Genomic DNA, 21,609 nt, shown 5'->3' with positions numbered 1-21,609 from the left:
TTATGAATTATTTTGTAAACATTTCCATATCAGTTTTGAAGAAAAAGAAGCTTACATAGACATGTCTGGCTGACACTCTACATGAACCATCTGGGAAGGCCACAGGGACCTAAATCAGCTTTGGGGGTAAAGGTTGGGGGGGCAGTTGGTGCCTCATTGGATTTGTGATTAGACGCGGAAGGGAGATTGTTAATGGATGTGAAATAAATAGGTAATATAATAGGAACTAGTCTTTAAGCCCATTACATTAACGGGTGCTAGAATATATGTCTGTCTGTCTTTCTTTCTTTCTTTCTGTCTCTCTCTCTCTCCCGCTGTCTGTCTCTCTCTCTCTCTCTCTCTCTCTCCTTGGCTCCCTTTTTCTGTCTGTGTCCCTCCCTCCTGCTGTCTGTCTGTCATTCTTTGCCTCCACTAAACGCTACTTCGGATCTTCTACTGGCCTAATTTCCTCTGCCGCGTCCCTGATGACGTCATCAGGGACGCGGCAGAGGAAATTAGGCCAGTAGAAGACCCGAAGCAGCGTTTAGTGTGCCTGGGATGCTGCTGCTCCTGCCGGGTTTGTCAGCCTTGTAGCGGTGGGAAGGTCAACGGGGGTTTCAGTTGTGCCGGGTAGGGTCGGCCGGGGAGGGGGGGGGTGAGTAGCAGCATGTTAGTGTTTAGCCAGATGTGGCTGGTGACAGAGTCACGGCGGTATCTTTAACCCTTTCAGGACCAAGGGACATATTTGTCCCATAACTTTAAAATCCTATAAATTTTGATTGGGATAGTCTACAGTTCTAAATTTGATATGTACGGATTCCACATGATACTGCCTTTATGTAAACAAACTGGTTCCGACATTCATTCATTAGCGTCGTTGCCAGATTGACGAGAAGATTCACTTGCCACACTGTCCATAAGCCAGAAGTGTGATTTTTTTTAAAAAAAAATAATGATATTTCACAAAAAAATCAATTTTTTGGCATCTGCAAGCCCTTTTTACCATAAAAATGTCGTCAAAACCACAAAAATTGGCCTACGATCCTTATGGTCCTGAAAGGGTTAAACAGAAAAAATAACTCTGTCAAGGGAGCCAGCCAACTGGCAGTTCAATTCTGAGCTTCAGTCTGGTCTGGCCTGCTTCCTGCTCGCCTTGCCGTATTTTTTTTTTAGTTGAAAGATGCGGCGGTGTCTCCTCTCATGATCCCCACCTGCGTCGGAAGTCCGACGCAGGCGGGGATCGTGAGAGGAGCCACCGCTGCTTCTTTCAACTACAAAATACAATAGGGCAAGGAGCAGCAGGGAGCAGGGCAGACCGAAAAACTGAACCCTAAGCCGCACATGCGCACTGCTACCTGCGGGTCGCTACAGCTCACGGAAAACGGATGCACGCAGAGGAAGTGCGCATGCGCGGATTATCGTTTTATTATATTAGATAGGAACAAAATGGCTTGACTGAAAAGATTTTAAAAACCCTCCCCCCTTTTTTTAACAAAACCATGAATTTTCTGCGCTGCTGCCGACAGTCATAAAGTTCCTATGAGCGTCAAAGCAGCGCAGAGCATTCAGGTCACTGGCCGGCTCTACAAATCTCTTGCGAGGGTGGGACATTTTTTTAATTGTCTGTATTTATTCCCCTATAGATATGATCATTTTTATCACAATCTATTTGGTCTTAGCCAGAACTGTGAAGAGTTTTGAATCATTAAAAATAATATAGGATGTCTGGAAGTATTTAAAATCTTGCTACATTTATGCGATGTAGTTCCTGTCTTTGCAATACGAGCAGCTGTATATCTCTGTTCATATTAAGCTGATGACTATATACATTCCACTTTTTACTGTATAACACACCATTATGTCTTTTCTTTACCTGTTGTATTAGAATACTCCCCTTCAGAGCAAACGACACAGTCAAAGCAGCAGACCAGCTTATTTTGATCAAGAATTTTCCTGTATCCAGGAACACAGCTCTTAGAGCACACAGATTGGAGAACCTGAGGAAGGAAGAAAGAGAAATATAGCTATTTTCCCCCTTCTGAAGTTGTCTTTCTCTCAGTGGCATACCAAGGAGGGAATGGGGGGGAGGCAGTCCACCCCGGGCGCACACCATAAGGGAGTGCCCCTGAGATCAGCATCGGCATCATAGTCCAGTAACTTCAATGCTCTGCCGGCATCAGGCCTTCCTCTCTGCCAGATCCTGCCTTCTCGGAACCAGGAAGTAGGCGGGACCAGCAGAGAGGAAGGCATGATGCTGGCAGAACAGCGAGTTAAGGTTGCCAACAATGAGAGAGCTAACATACTTCCGGACATTCCTCCTAAACCAACAGCAGCGGTGGCGGTGGACGGCTGTTGGAGGCAGCGCTCTGAACAAACTTCTTCTGGCCAGCCACGCTAGGGCCTTTCCTCTGCTGTGTCACTAATATATCACTGGTGACGTAGCAAAGAGAAGCCCTGGTGGAGCAGGTTGCAAACAGCCTGCTTTGTACTCCTTCTAATGGCCAGCCACTGCCACCGCAGTGGCTGCTGTAGGAGGCCTGAAGGTATGTCAAATTTCATGGTGAGGAGGTTGGTTGAGTCTGGAGGTGCTGCACAGGGGGCTAGGAGGGAGGGATGAAAAGTTGCTGCACATAGAGGGAGAGTGGAGAAAGGAAGAATTGTTGGACATGCAGAACAGGAAGGGAGATGCAACAAAGAGGAAGAAAGGGGTGAGAGGGATAAATCATGCATATGGTGGAGGGGAGGGCAACATGCACTGAAGAATGCTGGTGTAGAAGGACTGAGGTTGAGATAGACACTAGAGAATGACAGTCTCTGGTATCCAGAGCAGATATTGTGATGTCATAATGTCTCATTACACCAATAAAAGCCAAGTTTATCATTGATGTCACAATGGCTTCATTATCTTATACTTGGCTCACATAAGAATCAGAGTATGAATGAACCCAACCACTGACCCTCAAGCCTTGCATTGAAGAATACTGGTGAAGAACTGAGGTTGAGATAGACACTAAAGAGTGACATGGGATGCTTAGAACATAAGACCATAAGCATTGACAGATTGAAGGTCCATCAAGCCCTGTTTCCAGCAGTGGCCAACCCAGATTACAAGTACCTGGTAGAAACCCAAAGAGTAGCAACATTCCAGAGCTGAGATTGTGCTGTCATAATGCCTCATTCCACCAGTGCCTAAGAGCCAACCTCATCAGTGATGTCACAATGGCTTCATTGTCCTATACCTGGCTCACATAAGAATCAGACTGTGAATGGGCCCAGCCACTGACCCTCAAGCCTTGCACTGAAGAATGTTGGGATAAAAGGACTGAGGTTGAGATAGACACTAAGGAATGACACAGGATTGTTTCCCATGGTTATCCGTGGGGGCAGGAACAGTGATGAATTTTGTCACCATGTCATTCTCTAGTAAGGAGCTCAACCACAGTTTAGTAAAAGCCAGTGTTAGACAAAAGTCTCACCTGACGATGGCTAGCATTTTGAAGGATCATCAGTTCTAAAATGAAAAGAAAACAATGAACCTGCTAATCCAAAATTTATTTTAAAAAATAACAATTTCCTTCATAAAAATGTATTTTATTTTAATAGCAGCCAGCTCTATCTTCAATAGTGAGTAAAATATTCTTTAACCTTTCTGCAGTTTCCTGTCAGGGATTACCTTCACAACTACTGAATATAAAAATTCTTCCACAAATTCAGTTGGAAAATATTAAATCAATATTGCAAAGCTTTCATCTCTCACATTCATCAATTTTACATTTTCTCTTTCAAATATCTCACTTTTCCACAAATATTTTTCTCTCACACACACAGAGCACTCAGTATCAGCGTCTTCTCTCTTCAAGTCTTCAGTTGCTTTCTCTCAACTGAAATCTTGCAGCCAAGGTTCCCGACTGACTTGTGCAGCCAATCAGAGGGCTTCTTACATAGACTCAGAAACTGCTGCGCATTCCCATTTCAATTTTAAATTAATAATAAACTGAAAAACCTTTATTTTTAAAATACTAAAGAATTGAGCAGTGCTAAAATTTAATATCATAATACTATTAAAATATATTGGTATTTAACTTGCAGAATTTTATTTTTAACCATGGGTAAATGTTACATTCTCTGGGTTCTAGCAACATTTTTACAGAACATCACCCACCTTTGCTGGTTACAAGAAGATAAAAGAATCAGTGGGGCTAAAGTTAGGACTTTAAATCAGGCATGGACGTTATTTCAAAATAACAAGGTGGAAGCCCAGACCAAATGTATTCTACGTATTAATAAAAGTGGAAAGAAGAACAAACGGTAGCCAGCCAGCAAGGTTAAAATGTAAAGTGAAGGAGGCTAAGCCAAAAGGGGCACTTAGAGAGGATAATGTCATAGTGGAGAGACAATGAATTCTTTACTTTGGTCTTTAAAGAAGAATACTCGGATAAGAGATCTACCTAAACTGGAAATGGTTTTCAAGGATGATGATATGAAGGAACTGAAAGAAATTTCAGTGAACTTGAAAGACGTACCGAGCCAAATTGACAAGATAAGAGTGATAAATCCCCTGAACTGGATGGTATACTTCCCAGGGCACTGAAACAACACAAACTTGAAATTGCTGATCTGCTGTTAGTGTTGCTAAAATCATCTGCAAGTACTTGGAGATTGAAGGGGGCTAATGTTACACCAATTTTTATAAAGGATTCCAGGAGTGATCTGAGAAATTACAAACCAGTGAGCCTGACTTCAGTGCTGGGAAAAATAGATGAAACCATTATAAAAAAAAAAAATTATGGAATACATAGACAAATATGGTTTAATGGGACAGAGTCAGCATGGGTTCAGCCAAGGAAGGTCTTGTCCCACCAATTTATTGCATTTCTGAAGGCATGAATAAACATGTGGATAAAGGTGAACCAGTTGACGTACTGTATCTAGATTTTCAGAAAATATTTAACAAAGTACCTCACGAGAGGCTCCTGAGAAAATTTAAGTGTCATGGGATAGGATGCAATGTTCTGTTGTGGATTAGGAATTGGTTATTGAGCATAGAAAAGAGTGTGGGGCTAAATGGTCATTTTTCTCGGTGGAGATAGGTGAATAATGGGAAGTGGAATGACAAGTGAGATGATTAAATTTGCATACGGACTGTAAAAAATTGCAGGAAGACCTTAGGAAATTGGAAGACTTGGCATCCAAATGGCAGATGAAATTTAATGTGGATAAATGCAAAGTGATGCACATTGGAAAGAGTAATCCAAACCATAGTTACCAGATGCTAGGGTTCACCTTAGTGGTAAGTGCCCAAGAAAAAGATCTGGGTGTCATCATAGACAATACACTGAGACATTCCGCCCAATATTATGTTGTGTTATATCCTACCAAATTGTGTAACTAAGTTCTTCCCTCCCTTTCAGAATCACTCAGCTCTGGAACAACCTTACCTCCCCTCTTAGGAATCTGAGCTCCCTCCAACTCTTCCGTAAACATCTGAAAACCTGGTTATTCTCAAAAATGTAACTCCTCCTCCCTCTCTGGTTATTCTAGTCCTCTAAATTTTCTCTTCATTTTGCCTCTTCTCTCCACTGGAGTTTCTTTCTACCCTAACTCTTGTTAACCGTGTCGAGCTTTACAAATGTAGAGATGATGCAGTATACAAACCTAAGGTTTAGATTAGATTTAGATTAGATTAGATAATATATCAAACACAGCAACTGTAAGTTTTTAATAAGCATTAGCATCACCTGAATGTAATCGTTCAAATCTTGTACAATCACAGCATCTCTTTCATCTGTTTTTGAAAAAAAAAAGTTTGGACACATTTCTAGAGAACAAGACAAAATCTGTTATTGAGACAGACATGGGGGAAGCCACAGCTTGCCTTGCAATCGCTATCATGGTATATTGCTACTATTTGGGTTTTTGTCAAGTACTTATGACCTGTATTAGCCACTGTGGAAACAAGATACTGGCCTAGATGGACCATTGGTCTGTCTTGTATGGCTTTTCTTATGTTCTTATGTGAGCCTAGTATAGGACAATCAAGCCATTGTGAAGTCACTGATGAGGCTGGTTCTTAGGCATTGGTGGAATGAGGCATTATGACGTCACCATCTCAGCTCTGGAATGTTGCTGCTGTTTGGATTAGCCACTGGGCTAGATGAACCACTGGTCTGACCCAGTATGGCTATTTTTATGTAACAATAAAATAGAATATCGGTGCACTGTTTTCCACTGGGTATGTTTGGTTTTGTGGAAGATGTTTTTTAATCCAGCTGAACAAGTTGGTAAATTTTCAAGCATGGGTACAGACTGAGGATCTGAGGTTTTTCCCTGCCATACATATATTTTCCACCTATAATTATTTAGAAAATGTAATTGCAATCTTTAGCAAATCCTACTCTTCCCTCGCTTTTTGTAAAATGTTCTTTTTCCTCACAAATAAAATCTACTATGAACAGAATAAATAGTATCAGGCCTGGTTAGAAGGAGTTTTCCATGTGATGGCAGTTTGGTTCACAATGAATCGCTTGTCTTTGGGAGCTGAGGGGTCAACACTTCCAACATGGATCCTGGTAGAAGTTTCATCAGGGAATATAAAAAATTGCGCAATTTCATAGTAGGCTGGAGCACGTCCATTATCATCAAAGAAGATCTCATGTCCATCTGGGCTTTTAAAGTGAACTTTCTTAATGTATTTGTTGAGCTGGAATTATAAACAATGGTTCATTTTTGGTTTTCTTGTTTCTTTTATTTTGGGGATTTAGGTTCTTGATATGTTGTCCTGTGTTAAGATTCATACCTGTGTTAACTCCACCCCTTTGGGGGATTTTTGTGTCCAAGATACTTGTATAACCTAGAACAGTGGTTCCCAACCCTGTCCTGAAGGACCACCAGCCAGTCAGGTTTTTTAGGAATAGCCCTAATGAATATGCATGAGAGAGATTTGCATATAATGGAGGTGACAGGCATGTAAATCTGCTCCATGCATATTCATTAGGGCTATCCTGAAAACCTGACTGGCTGGTGGTCCTCCAGGATAGGGTTGGGAACCACTGATCTAGAACATTAATCATTCTGACATGCCCACATTGCCAATTTGAACTGCTGCTATTTTATTGCTAATCATTGTGCAAGTCTCAGACTTTCCTTGTATTTTAACTTCTAGGTTAAATCAATATCTTCCAGATTCTATATATGGTGGCCAAAATAGGGTGCTGATATAGAGCAAGGTGAGTCAGTCAGAGTGAAAGGGTGGTTGAGAGACAGGAGGGATGGGTGGGGCTGGAGGAGGTCTGTCAGATATGGATATGGACTGAGAGAGAGGGGTCAAGCAGAGGAGTGGGGCTGGTTAGGTGCAGGTTGAGACACTGACAGTCAATACAGCGCTCAGTTACTCTGCAATTATTGAGACAGATGCTCAGTTCTAGCTCTCCAATGTCTAACACAACCAGATCGCTAGTGGGTGAAAAGACAGTTTGTAGCTCACCTTACTTGCTTTTAAAACAGGTCTAACTGTGCGTGATTTAGCTTGCCCAGTCAGCAACAAAGTTCATGATCTGCAAGCCCTGATGTTAGAGGCAAATCTGGATATTATCGCTATCACAGAGACCATGGTTCAGTGAATCCCATGGATGGGATGCAAATATACTGGGATATAATCTTTTTAGGAAGGACAGAGATGGTCAAAAAGGCAGAAGAGTAGTTCTCTGTGTAATGATCGATATCCAAGCGACTGAAATGCAAGGGACCTGGGGAGAGGAAGAAGCGATATGGATCGTTCTGAAAAGAGAAGATGGAACTTCTATCTACGTGGGTGTAGTCTACAGACCTCCGACTCAATCGCAGCAACTTGATAAGGATCTGATTGTGAATATCCAGAAGTTTGGAAGGAAAGAGGAGGTGCTGCTGTTGGGAGATTTCAACCTGCCGGATGCGGACTGGAATGTTCCGTCTGCGAAATCGGAAAGAAGTAGGGAGATTGTGGATGCCTTTCAAGAAGCTCTACTCAGACAAATGGTGATGGACTCCACAAGGGAAAAAGCGATATTGGATCTGGTCCTTACAAATGGAGAGAGTATCTCTAATGTTCGAGTGGGTGCTCACCTGGGAAGTAGCGATCATCAAGAGGTTTGGTTTGATATAGCGGCTACAGTGGAGAGCGGCCGCACGATACTTAAAGTCCTGGATTTCAAACGTACGGACATTAATAAAATGGAAGAGTACCTGAAGAAAGAACTGTTAGGATGGGAGGACATAAGAGAAGTGGAAAGACAGTGGTCTAAGCTGAAAGGAGCGATAAAAATGGCTATGGACCTTTATGTGAAGAAAATAAATAAAAAGAAGAGAAAAAGGAAACTGATATGGTTCTCCAAACTAGTGGCGGGAAAAATAAAGGCAAAAGAGTTGGCGTTCCTGAAATATAAAAAACCCCATGAAGAGGAATGCAGAAAGGACTACTGGGAGAAACTGAAAGAAGCCAAGAGAGAGATACGTCTTGCGAAACCACAGGCGGAAGAACAAATAGCTAAAAATGTAAAATAGGAGACATAATTTTTTTCAGATATATTAGTGAAAGGAGGAAGATGAAAAATGGAATTGCTAAACTAAAAGATGCTGGGAACCGATATGTGGAGAGTGATGAGGAAAAAGCAAACGTGCTAAACAAATACTTTTGTTCTATGTTCATGGAAGAAAATCCTGGAGAAAGACTGAGATTTTCGGGCAAAGTAACACAAGCAAATGGAGTACATTCTGCGCTGTTCACGGTGGAAAGTGTTTATGAACAACTTGAAAAACAAAAGGTGGACAAAGTGATGGGACCGGACAGGATCCATCCCAGGATACTGAGGGAGCTCAGAGAGGTTCTGGCAGGTCCTATTAAAGACGTATTCAACAAATCTCTGGAGAAGGGAGTTGTTCCTGGAGATTGGAGTAGAGCGGATGTGGTCTCTATTCACAAAAGTGGTCACAGAGATGAAACGGGAAACTACAGGCCGGTAATTTTTTGATTGGGTGACCAGAGAACTGGATTGAGGACATAAACTAGATGTAATTTACTTAGATTTCAGCAAAGCCTTTGATACGGTTCCTCATAGGAGGCTCTAGAAACAAACTTGAAGGGCTGAAGTTAAGATCCAAAGTGGTAAACTGGGTTAGAAACTGGCTGTCGAACAGACGCCAGAGGGTGATGGTTAATGGAAGTCGCTCGGAGGAAGGAAAGTTGAGTAGTGGAGTCCCTCATGGTTTGGTGCTGGTGCCGATCCTGTTCAATATGTTTATGAGTGACATTGCTGAAGGGTTAGAAGGAAAAGTTTGCCTTTTTGCGGATGATACCAAGATTTGTAACAGAATAGACACCAAAGAGGGAGTGGAAAATTTGAAAAAGGATCTGCAAAAGTTAAAGGAATGGTCTAATGTCTGGCAACTAAAATTCAATGCAAAGAAATGCAGAGTAATGCATTTGGGGATTAATAATCGGAAGGAACCGTATATGCTGGGAGGTGAGAGGCTGATATGCACGGATGGGGAGAGGGACCTTGGGGTGATAGTGTCCGAAGATCTAAAGGCGATAAAACAATGTGACAAGGCAGTGGCTGCTGCCAGAAGGATGCTGGGCTATATAAAGAGAGGCGTAGCCAGTAGAAGGAAGTTGTTGATGGCCCTATACAGGTCATTGGTGAGGCCCCACTTAGAGTATCATGTTCAGTTTTGGAGACCGTATCTGACAAAGGACGTAAGAAGACTTGAAGTGGTCCAAAAATGATAGGAGGTTTGAGCCAGAAGGCGTATAAGGAGAGACTGGAAGCCCTGAATATGTATATCCCAGAGGAAAGGAGGGATAGGGGAGATATGATTCAGACATTCAAATACTTGAAGGGTATTAACGTAGAACAAAATCTTTTCCAGAGAAAGGAAAATAGTAAAACCAGAGGACATAATTTGAGGTTGAGAAGTGGTAGATTCAAGTGCAATATTAGGAAATTTTACTTTACGGAGAAGGTGGTGGATGCCTGGAATGTGCTCCCAAGACAGGTGGTGGAGAGGAAAACGGTGACGGAGTTCAAAGAAGCATGGGATGAACACAGAGGATCTAGAATCAGAAAATAATAGTAAATATTGAACTAAGGCCAGTACTGGGCAGACTTGCATGGTATGTGTCTGCATATGACCTTTTGGTTGAGGATGGGCTAGGGAGGGCTTCAATGGCTAGGAGGGTGTAGATGGGCTGGAGTGAGCTTTGATGGAGACTTCGGCAGTTGGAACCCAAGCACAGTACCGGATAGAGCTTTGAATTTTTGCCCAGAAATAGCTAAAAAGAAAAAAATTTAAAAATTTAAATTGAATCAGGTTGAGCAGACTGGATGGACCATCTGCCGTCATCTATTATGTTACTATGTTAATCCATTATGGTGACTAGGCGAAACAAGATATCTCTGTTGGGATGGCTGAGCAAGGATTTTGTTACAGCTTGTGGATGGAATCCTTTCACAGATAAGTTTTTTTTGAGTGACTGATGCTCATTGACTCTTGCTCTTCCTTTCAAATTGTTATCCTATTTCTATGGTTGAGGAGGGGCCTGTCTACATTTCTAGAGTTTGATAAGGTGGAATATTTTTCTGGCCTATAATTAGTGTGAGCATGTTATTATACAGTGAATCTGGTCAGTAACATTGGGAGGGGGTCTAAGACTCTGACAGGTTCAGATACCAAAGGCCATTCCTATGGGAGTAGTCTTAGGTGCCTGGGCCAATCAAAACCTTAGGCCCCTCCCAGTGTATCTCAGGATGGGAGGGCCCACCATTTTGAAGACGTAAGCCTGCCAGCAGGAGGGAGTGGACATCCCTACTGTTGTTACAGGGGGGTGAGATTGTGAGATGGGGGTTTCCGGGTTACAAAGACAGGAGGAAGTGGACATCCTTCCTGCATTCTTCATGGTGGGGTTGGGTAGCCTTCGCTCCTGCTGATACTTTTTTTAAGTTTGGGGGGGGCTGTCACTGGAGGACAGGGTCAGCATGACTTTTTTTTTTAATGGGACCAGATATTGAGCATGTGTAACACATGCACATATCTGTGCCCATTAAAAAAAAAAAAAAAAAGAAAAGGCTGGCTTTTTTTTAAACACTACCGGCACCTCCAGACCTGTCAGAGATTTCAGAGCATTAAATATTGGCACTTCATTTTGGGCATCATGTGGGCATCGATCGGAGTGCTTATTTTAATACTAATGAGCTCGTTGTAATGTATTTACATACGAATTATCGGAGGCTGCTACAAACCATGGAAAAGACCACAAGTTGACATTTTAGGCATCAACAGATACTTCGAGGTCCTTTTATCAAGCCGCGCTAGCGGGGTTAGCGCGTCGGACATTTCATCACGCGCTAAACCCCGCGGCAAGCAAAAAAAACTAACGCCTGGTCAATGGAGGCGTTAGCGACTAGCGCGGCAGGTGGTTTAGCGCGCGGTATTCTGCACGTTAAACCCCCCCACCACGCCTTGATAAAAGGACCCAGCTTCGACACTAAACCGCTTAAAACCAGTTTAGCGATGATCGTTAAACGCACAGTGAGTTTTGTGCATTTGCGCCTTAATGTTTCCCCAGCTCCGTACTTCTCTCCAAACCACCCCCCCCCATCCCCCTTCCAATGGCTCTTGAACACCAATGTAGAGTAAGTAAACAAAAATATAGCTCCAGGCCATTTCTCCCATATTGCCTTTGGTCATTTGCTATTTCATCACTGAGGGGTGCTTTTACTGAGGTGTGTTAACCGATTTCATGCGCTAAATCGATTAGTACGCCTTAGTAAAAGGATCCCTGCATTTTTGTCCCTTCTTCAATATGTAGAAAGATTTTCTTTTTTTTTTTGTTCCTCATTTATAGCCAAGCTAAATAGTTAACAGTTCTCCATAGGGATTTAGATTAATTAATACTTATTTACATTATATAAATCAATAATCTGCAATGTTAGTAACTATTCTACTGTAAGGAGAAAAAATTACTTTAGCTAGATAAAGTAAACCCGGAAGGTTTACCTGCCATGGCTGAAATTCCATTTTAAGACTCTCCCCAAGTTGAGACTTGGCAATGTACAAGTTGTTTAAAGCATGAGCCAGGGCATAGACCATGTTGTAAAGACTGTAAGTGAACGGAAAATGGTCCACATCATAATCTGAAACAGAAAAGTTATACAGTGTCTCCTCGCCTGTGCATTTATTCACATCCCAACATTTAGGCTAAAGGGAAACTCACCCTGAAGTGATGTCTCCTGGAATTTAGAGGGGTCCACAGTTTGGCGGAAATGTTTGAAACCTGGAATTTCTCCCTTTGGGATGGTAATCATTAGGGAACCGTTGAATATAGTACAATGTGAAGGCACAATTTCATTGGATACACTCTGAACGGAAGACGACTTCGCAGTGAATATCAATATTTTGTCATCCATAATTTTAAGGTCATTGGTGCACAGTGCATAGATCGTGTAAACGGTGGTGGTGTGGATAATAATCACATTGGCCGTTGAGTTATTGATCTTCGCGGAAATCTGTGCCAGTCTTAAATTTAGGCTCGCCGGAGATAAATTGTCAGAAGGAAGCGACTCCACGAAATCTACACAGGTCCCACTCCTGATAATCTCCCTCTTCAGGTCTTCACTGAGCTGCACATCATTCTCGTCGTATGAGGTGAGAATCCCCACCCAGCTCCATCCAAAGACTTTAAGAAGCTGAATCATACCATAGTAATCAGAATAATCATTAGGAAAGGTGCGATAAAAGAATGGGAACTCAACTTGGTCATTCAGAGATGTTTCTGTGAATCCATAACTGATCTAGGATGAAAGAAGTCAAAGGATTTGATCTGTTTTTAGATGTCAACAATTGTTTCAATAAGTTTCCACTCTACTGAATTTTTCCATTGAATCAATCAGACAATCTAATGAAATCTCACAAAGAAAAAAACCCTCAAATTTCTCTTGTTATCATTCTCTTTATATAGAGGCACAAAATATTGCAGCTACCAGAATTAATATAAACAACAAAAATATTGAAAGGACACTGAATATAAAATGCATCCAATTTCTAGAGATTACATACTGAGATGGGTTCCTTCAGTACCTGCGGGTATCTATAGATCCCTGTAAGTCTGGCAATTGAATGTGATATCTTTGAAGAAAAGCTTCCAATGAAACCTGCCAAATGACCCTGTTGATGACATGCATAGCCCGGAACCGGTTTCTTGGGTCCTGACAATATGCTCATAACGCCACACAACGAAAAATATATATCAGAACAGGAGTCGTAGATTTGGAAGCCCAGGGTAATATTGGGTAATATCTCTGTATTTTGGTTGATCTCGTCGATGACGAAATGAAAGGTCAAGAGATGTTGATAGTAGTGCATCACTCTGGGTGTGAGAACAAGTTAAGATATTTAGAAACTTAAACGGCACGGCATTAAGCTACTTTCTCGTTATGTTGCTTTCTCAGTAGTTGCCCTGCAACTTTGGAATACTCTTCCAGCTCCTGTAAGAGAAGAGAATAATCTAGACCGTTTTAAGGCCTTCTTAAGAGCCATTTATTTAAGGATGTATCTTAGTGAAGGGACTAAGAGGAGAGATTTTTCTTCAGATCTTAAAGATTTTGTGGGGATATAAGGGATTAAAAGCCTTTCTAAGAATACAGGAGCTTTGTTCATTAAAGTTTTGGGTGTAAGTAATGCTATTTTTATATGTAATTCTATGATTTACAGGTAACCAATGCTTTTCCTTTAGGTAAAGATACTCGGGGTCATTTTGGACCAGAAATTGCATTGGTTACCTGTAAATCATAGAATTATATATAAAATAGCATTCCTTACACCCAAAACTTTAATGAACAAAGCTCCTGCATTCTTAGAAAGGCTTTTAATCCCTTATATCCCCTCAAAATCTTTAAGATCTGAAGAAAAATCTCTCCTCTTAATCCCTCCACTAAGACACATTTATTCAAGGAGGGACACGATCTTTTCTGTCACGGCCCCTCAAATTTGGAATTCGCTCCCAATCAATATTAGGGAAGAAAAATTACTTGGTAAGTTCAAAGGTCTCCTGAAAAGCTGGCTTTTTAAGGACGCCTTTAACTGAGTTATTTGAATTCTTCATAATTAGGATACTCTTTAGTGGATTAATAATGCTGTTAAGTGAAAATTGAGCGGGTAACCTTTTCCCATCCTATTGTTCCATTACCTATGCCCTTTTTATTTTGTTTATAAATTGTGTTTAATCCTTTTTTTTTTCCCTGTTGTGTTTGGTTGGTCAAAGTTGTATTAATTGTCTGGTTTAATCAATGTCTTTTTTTTTTTTTTTTACCCCGATTTTATCGTTATTTGTAAATCGCATTGGATTATGATTTTGCGATCATATAAACTTGAAACTTGAAACATTTAATTCCTCCTCTAATTCCCTCCTGTCAATCTTTCAAAAGAAACAGAATTCCGCGTTCCCCTTTGTTACATTCTCTCCTTAACTGTTTTCTTTCCTATGCGAATTGTATTTCCTCCCCATCTGCCTTTTGTCTCGTGTTAGTCTTGTTCTATATGTTAAATATTTGTTATGCCATTTGCTCAACTTGTTTTATGCTCCTTTTTAATTGGATTGTTATTGGCGTTTTTATTTTTATTTGTTTTCCCCATTATATTTTATCTGCATCTCACTTAGATCAAATTTTAATAAAAACTTGAAACTTTACTATAATCCTGACTTGCACGAAACCATCCTATTCTAGTGCTGAATCCTACCGGCCAGTTCTGCCAGTAAATGTCAGCCATGCCCTGCAGTATCTTAAGACAATTTGGCACTAAAACCCCTCACAGATCTATTGATCCAAATCGGTCCTTAACTACTTTTCTCCTGCTTCATTATTCCTTTATTTTAACCGGAATATATGCATACAGTCAACCCCCCTTGCAGAAATGCATGTTGTTCCCATGAAGGACCTTAAGCCAATCTTTTTTATCTATTCACTGCTCCAATGCTTTCAGGATGACATCAGATTTCATGATGTTTGAGGAATTGAACCCCCCTCCTTTACTTATGCGTAGCTTGGGTTTTAGCGCCGGCAGCAGCAGTAACTGCTCCAACGCTCATAGAATCCCTATGAGCTTCTGGCGCTAAATCCCACGCTACGTGTTAGTAAAGGAAAGGAAAAGTTAAGAATCAGGGCTGGATGTCGTGAAAGTTTTTCACTTGTGTTCTTTTATGATTGAAAGTAGGTGTGTTATACGGAGCTGAGTCTTCTGATTGGGACAGATATAGAAGAAAACCAAGTACATCATTTTAATGTACAGACTCTTCTTCACATAGTCACCGTTTCTCTGCACACATTTTTCCCATCGTTCCGCAAACTTGAAAATTCCCTTGTGATAGAACTCCAATCCAGCTGCCTGAAGACACAGACACACTGCTTTCTGGATGACCTCCGCCATCTCATAGTGTTGGCCTCACATCTGTTCCTTCATAAAGCCAACAAGACGGTAGTCAGAGGGTGCTAGGTCGGGACAGTAGGCAGAATGTGGAAAATTATCTCCTTCATTTCGATATCTCTGAAGAGGATCTTGAGTGATGGGTTTTTCTCTGTACGTTGTGGTTTTCGGTCAACAAACGCGGGACCCAGCAGGCACAAATTTTCAATAGCTTTCAGTCATTTCCTGCACTGCTCTGTGTCTATTCCAAGTTTTGCTGAGATTTCATTCTGTTTGTCTTCTTTTATGAGGTCATCAACCCTTTCCTTTTTGCGTTCAGTGCAGGCAGTGCGAGGGCGACCGCTACAAAGCTGATCTTGGATGCTCACCCTTCTCCTAACACCGTTAGCGCCCATGCACAAATCTCCATATGCACGCTGAAGTCTTTGGAGAATTTCTGCAGCGGGGATTTCCTGTTTAACAAGGAATTCAACGACAGCACGTTGACCAAACGAAACATCAGTGTCGGCCATTTTGTATCTGCTGCCTGTGGTCACGTGACAGAAGTTAATGATGTCACAATACCTCAACGCATAGTGTAAAGTCTGTACAATAAGATGATGGACTTGATTTTCCTACATTAACCAATTTTGATTTTTATTTTTTTTTTAAATTGTTGCTCATTAATTTCAGTATGACTCTCGTACATATTGAATTTATATCCCTATCTACTTAAAGTGAACACATTTGAGCTGGGTAGACTGGGTGAACTAAATTGGTCTTTATCTGCTGTTATTTACTATGTTAAAAAATTGTTAGAGGTCAGGACAGAATGCTGCATTTTGGTTCTTTTTAGATGTATTTTATTTGCCCACTGGCTTGCTAGGTAAAATAGTCAATTCATTCTACTACTACTCAATTCAAAATACTACTGCTATGACTAATCATGATAATAATAATAATTCCCCCCCTCCCCCCCCCCTTTGACAAAGCTGCAGTAGGTGAGCTAAAAGCTTTGATGTAATGTAATGTAATTTATTTCTTATATACCGCTACATCCGTTAGGTTACATTACATTACATTACATTAGTGATTTCTATTCCGCTTGTGCCTTGCGGTTCTAAGCGGATTACATTAGAAGATGGCTGGACATTTCCAGGCGATGACAATACAATTATTTGTATAACTTTACAAACTTTGCAAACCTAACTTTACTTAACTTTTCGTATATAACTTTACATAACTTTACGTACATAACTTTACATAACTTTACGTGGAGTTACTTTGTGTTACTTTACATTATCCTTACCGTGCTTGCATAACTTGCATTAAGTTTACATAATTTATCTTACATAATTTATCTTACATAACTTTACAAGACTTTACGTAGAGTTATTTTATGTTATTTTACCTTATTATTCCAGTACATTGCATAACTTACATTACATGATATTACAAAGCATAACCTTATGTTATATTACAACGCATAACCTTATGTTACTTTACATAATATTACAACGCATAATCTTATGTTACCAAAAAATCGTCTGTTCCTAGGTTGCTATATCTGATTTTTTCGGTATTTGGGGAGACTGTGTTTCTAGATATGAATTGGCTTTACGCCCGATGCAGCTAGATTAGATGTTGCCTATGGGGACGAAGTTGCAGTTGGTTGTGAGTTGCAGTAGGTTATGAAGGGAGAGAAGATGATGGTAGATTATAATATTGGGATGTGTTTTTTGAATAGTATGGTTTTTATATCTTTTCGAAACGCTTTGTAGTCCGTAGTTGTGGTCAGCAGCTTGGATATGGTGGGGTCTAAGCGGTTTAAGCGGTTCTAAGCGGTTTACAGAAAATATACATTAAGATTAGAAATAAGAAAGGTACTTGAAAAATTCCCTTACTGTCCCGAAGGCTCACAATCTAACTAAAGTACCTGGAGGGTAATAGAGAAGTGAAAAGTAGAGTTAGAGGAAAAATAAAAATAAAATAAACATTTTAACAAGACAGCATTGATCTAAATACTTTGGAAGGTAGAAGAGAGGAGAGAAAGGAATAGAAGCAGAAGGGGGAGCCGTTGAACAGTAGAATTCTGGAGAAATTTAAATGATAGAAATAGAACAAGACAAAGACAAAAGGCAAAACAATAGATAAGATTAAAGATAAATCATAAGCTGCTCATTCAATTCCACTGTGCAACAGAGGTTTTGGGGCATGAATTATAGTGGGTGTTCTATAGTGATTTAGGGTCGCTGAATTCAAAACCAACCGTAATTTTTCAGTGTAACCCTCTGATTTTTTGCACAGGAGCATGATAATGCAAAAATTAACATTTTCGCTAGATTTTCTAATGCTTGGAGTAAAGGTTATAACAATGTGTGAAATATTAAAACAGTTTGCCTCAAATTAGATTCCTCCCCTCCCCCCCTCCCCCCCGAGAATCTTGGTAGTGTTAGTGATGAGCACGGGGAAAGGTTTCATCGGGACATTGCTACAATGGAGAAACGATATCAGGGCAGATGGACTTCATCAATGCTGAATATAACAACTGGGTAAAAGTACAAAAATAATGTCCCAAAACGAACAAATCAAACAAATACAGAAAAATGAGGACAAAAAACTATTTTAATGCCTTTGAACCCAGTAGGTGCTCAGATTCCATGAATGGAACAGAAATTCCCAAAGCAGGGGACAAGCCCCTATAGAGTCTTTCTCAGAGTCTATCATTGCACCAACCTCTAAGGTAGAAAGGTAGTTAAAATAATGTCCATTGTGGCAAAGGCAAATCAAGTGTGCATATGTCGTATCACATCATACCTAACATGAGTTTATCTTGGACAGACTAGATCAGTGGTCTCAAACTCAAACCCTTTGAAGGGCCACATTTTGGATTTGTAGGTACTTGGAGAGCCTCAGAAAAAATAGTTAATGTCTTATTAAAGAAATGACAATTTTGCATGAGGTAAAACTCTTTATAAATCTTTCCTTTTGGCTAAGTCTTAATAATAATATTGTCATTTATAGCTAAAGAGACATATGATCAAGAAACTGTTTTAGTTTACTTTTGTGATTATGATAAAACATATTGAGGGCCTCAAAATAGTATCTGGTGGGCCACGAGTTTGAGACCACTGAGTTAAGGGGAACAGTTAATCTGCTGGCTGGGTTGGAGAGCAGAGGGGAGAACAGGACAATCAAGCCATTGTGACATCACTGATGAGGTTGGCTCTTATTGGTGGAATGAGGCATTATGACATCACAGCTCTGCTTAGCTCTGCTTTCCAAAGGCAAACAGGATGTCATGGTTACAGTTAAGCAAGTGGTCTCCAACTCCATCCCTTTGCAGGGCCACATTTTGGGATCTGTAGGTCCTTGGAGGGCCTCAGAAAAAAATAGTTAACGTCTTGTTAAAGAAATGACAATTTTGCCTGAGGTTAAACTCTTTATAGTTTATAAATCTTTCCTTTTGGCTAAGTCTTAATAATAATATTGTCATTTATAGCTAAAGAGACATACGATCAAGAAACTGTTTTATTTTACTTTTGTGATTATGGGCTCCTTTTACAAAGGTGCGTCAGGGCCTTAACGCGAGGAATAGCGCGCGCTAAAAGGCCGTGCGCTATAGCTGCCACCGCCTCCTTTTAAGCAGGCGGTAATTTTTCAGCCAGCGCAGACTAATCTTGTGCGCAGCATTCTATAAACGCTAGCGCACCTTAGTAAAAGGAGCCCTATGATAAACACACCGAGGGCCTGAAAAATAGTATCTGGCGGGCCGCATGTGGCCCCCGGGCCGCGGGTTTGAGACCACTGGACTAGAGGGACTGTACAGGTCTTTATCTGCTGCCATCTATATGTTACTATCCCCCTCCTTTACTAACACATTGCATGGAATTATATGAGCGTCGGAGCCGTTACCGCCGCTCCCAGCGCGTTAGTAAAGCAGGGGGTATGTGACATTCTCTGCACATACGACACATATTATCGGTGGTGTAGCAAGGGTGAGAGGCGCCCCTCCCCCGCCCTCATCTAAACCTATCCACTCCTTCCCTGATACTTCCTGCCGCGCGTGCCCCCCTCCCCCCTTTCCCTTGTACTTCTAGTTCAAGTTGTTGCTCACGGCGGTCAACAGCGCGCTCCTCGTGACCCCCATCGGCTCTCCCTCTGGCATCGCTGCCTACATGCGGTGCCCGGAAGTGACATCAGCGGGAGAGCCGACGGGGTCGCAGGGAGCGCGCTGTTGACCGCCGCGAATGACAACTTCAACTAGAGGTACGGGGAAAGGGAAGAGGGGGGCGAATGCGAAGAGGCGGGAGGGGGGGGCCACGACCCTTTATGAATAAATGCCCAGAATAAAATAAACAAGACCCACCATTACCAGAAATGAAACAGGAAACGTGAGGAGGAAATTCTCGAGCTTCCCATCCCTAGTTTCTTGCATTCATCCTGCTTTGTCACTTTATATACTGCTGACATTGAATCATAACCTTCCGATTTACAAAGACACTTACTCCCCTTTTACGAAACCGTGGAAGCGGTTCTTAGCGCGGGCCGGCGCGCTGAATGCTCGGCGCTGCTCCCGACGCTCATAGAGTTCCTATGAGCGTTGGGAGCAGCACCGAGCATTCAGCACGCCAGCCGGCGCTAAAAAACCGCTTCTTGGACACATACTCATTTTAAAACAAGCACTTACCCTGGTTGCCACCGGAATAACTTCATGATTCTATCAAGCTTGTCGAGGTTGAATTACTAGAGAAGCTTTAGCCTTGTAGAATCATCTCGGTAGATGGTTGTTTCTGTAGTAGAGATTTTCTAGGCTTTCAAACGCTGGTTAAAATCTTTGGAGTCGATATTCAAAGCAGTATCGAGAAAATTACAGTACCTAATTTATACTTGGTTATTCAATGCTGGTACCTGGATAGGGGCTAGTATTGACCTGGGCATTTTTTAAGACATTTTGGAGAAAGAGCTTTTTTTTTTTTTTTTTTTTAGCCTTTCAGTCATTTATAAAGAATGTTAATGTTATATTATACTATATTATCTTATATCATGATGAATCCTCAATTATTAGAGTTCTAGGCAGGTTACAGGCTCATTTTACTACGCTGCGATAACGGTTTTAGCGCACGCGCTAGACGCTAACGCCAGCATTGAGCTGGCTTTAGTTCTAGCCATGTAGTGCGGGTTTAGCGCGCGCGAAAAACGCTATCGCAGCTTTCTAAAAGGAGCCCATTGTCTCACAGAATTTTGTACAGGCTTAAATAAGTTACAAAGAATTGTACATGCTGCATAAGGTTATCAAATTGTTATCAAATTATACTTGGGTAGTTCCACTTCAACTGGTCCAGTTTCAAGGAGGGTCCCCACTCAACATCTTCCACAGATACAAAAAAAAGTTGCCCAAATAAAGGGGCCCCCAACTCTGGACCTAGTTGAGACCATGGCCCCAAAACTCTGGAAAGTAGTATATCTTCATTGCATCGATTTCTGAGGTGGTCGAGTGGGGAGCTCTGGACCACTTGACATGGAATGACCCAGTCCAATCCAAACCTTAGGGCTCTTTTCACTAAGGTGTGTTAGGGCCTTAAAGCATGGAATTGCGCGTGCTAGACCTTAGCACCAGCGCTGAACTGGCGTTATTCTAGAAGCGTACCACGCGGTTTAGCACGTGGTAATTTTGGGCGTGCGCTTAAAACGCCAGCGCACCTTAGTAAAAGGAGCCCTTAGTCTTGTATACCGAGTCATCCCGACTATGGGGCTCGATCCGGTTCACAAAACGTTAAATAAAGGGCAAGGAAAGCGAATAATTGGACAAGGAAATCATCAATTGCAATCCCTTATTTGTCAAAAATTTCTGAAATAGATAATAAGTCTTTAAAGTTTTCCGAATGATTTTCAGAGAAGGAAGAAGTGCAATTTCTGTAGGAAAATCATTCCAAATGATTACAAGGGGAAATGGCAAAGAATGACAGACAGATCCTACCAAAGGCTTTAATTCCCCGTTAACATAGCCAATGCTGGGGTAGTGGATTATAAACTTAAATAAAATTCTGACCCTGAGTTATTTGAAGAGGTTATTCACAGACTACTGTCACAACCACCTCTTGCAGTCAACCAGATGTTTTCTGCTTCTGCTATGATCAGAACCATGAAGCCGGCTTCTTCACAGGCAGGAGACAAATCTCCATTCTAATGAAAGAT

General features: G+C 41.3%; 1 protein-coding gene across 1 annotated transcript in view; it reads right to left on the bottom strand.

Annotated features, from left to right (window-relative positions):
• Positions 1-21,609, bottom strand: part of LOC117349777 (G-protein coupled receptor family C group 6 member A-like) — a 30,907-nt gene that overhangs the window by 933 nt on the left and 8,365 nt on the right. Inside the window, exons 2-5 of the mRNA XM_033923371.1 lie at positions 13,090-13,378; positions 12,227-12,803; positions 12,010-12,146; positions 1,853-2,003 (exon numbers count right to left, since the gene is read on the bottom strand). Coding sequence (XP_033779262.1) covers positions 1,853-2,003; positions 12,010-12,146; positions 12,227-12,803; positions 13,090-13,378 — 1,154 coding nt within the window. The remainder of the gene's footprint in view (positions 1-1,852; positions 2,004-12,009; positions 12,147-12,226; positions 12,804-13,089; positions 13,379-21,609) is intronic.

The sequence above is a fragment of the Geotrypetes seraphini genome, chromosome 16 (assembly GCF_902459505.1).
Source record: "Geotrypetes seraphini chromosome 16, aGeoSer1.1, whole genome shotgun sequence".
Lineage (NCBI taxonomy): Eukaryota > Metazoa > Chordata > Amphibia > Gymnophiona > Dermophiidae > Geotrypetes > Geotrypetes seraphini.
This window is presented reverse-complemented; position numbering and strand designations above follow the sequence as displayed.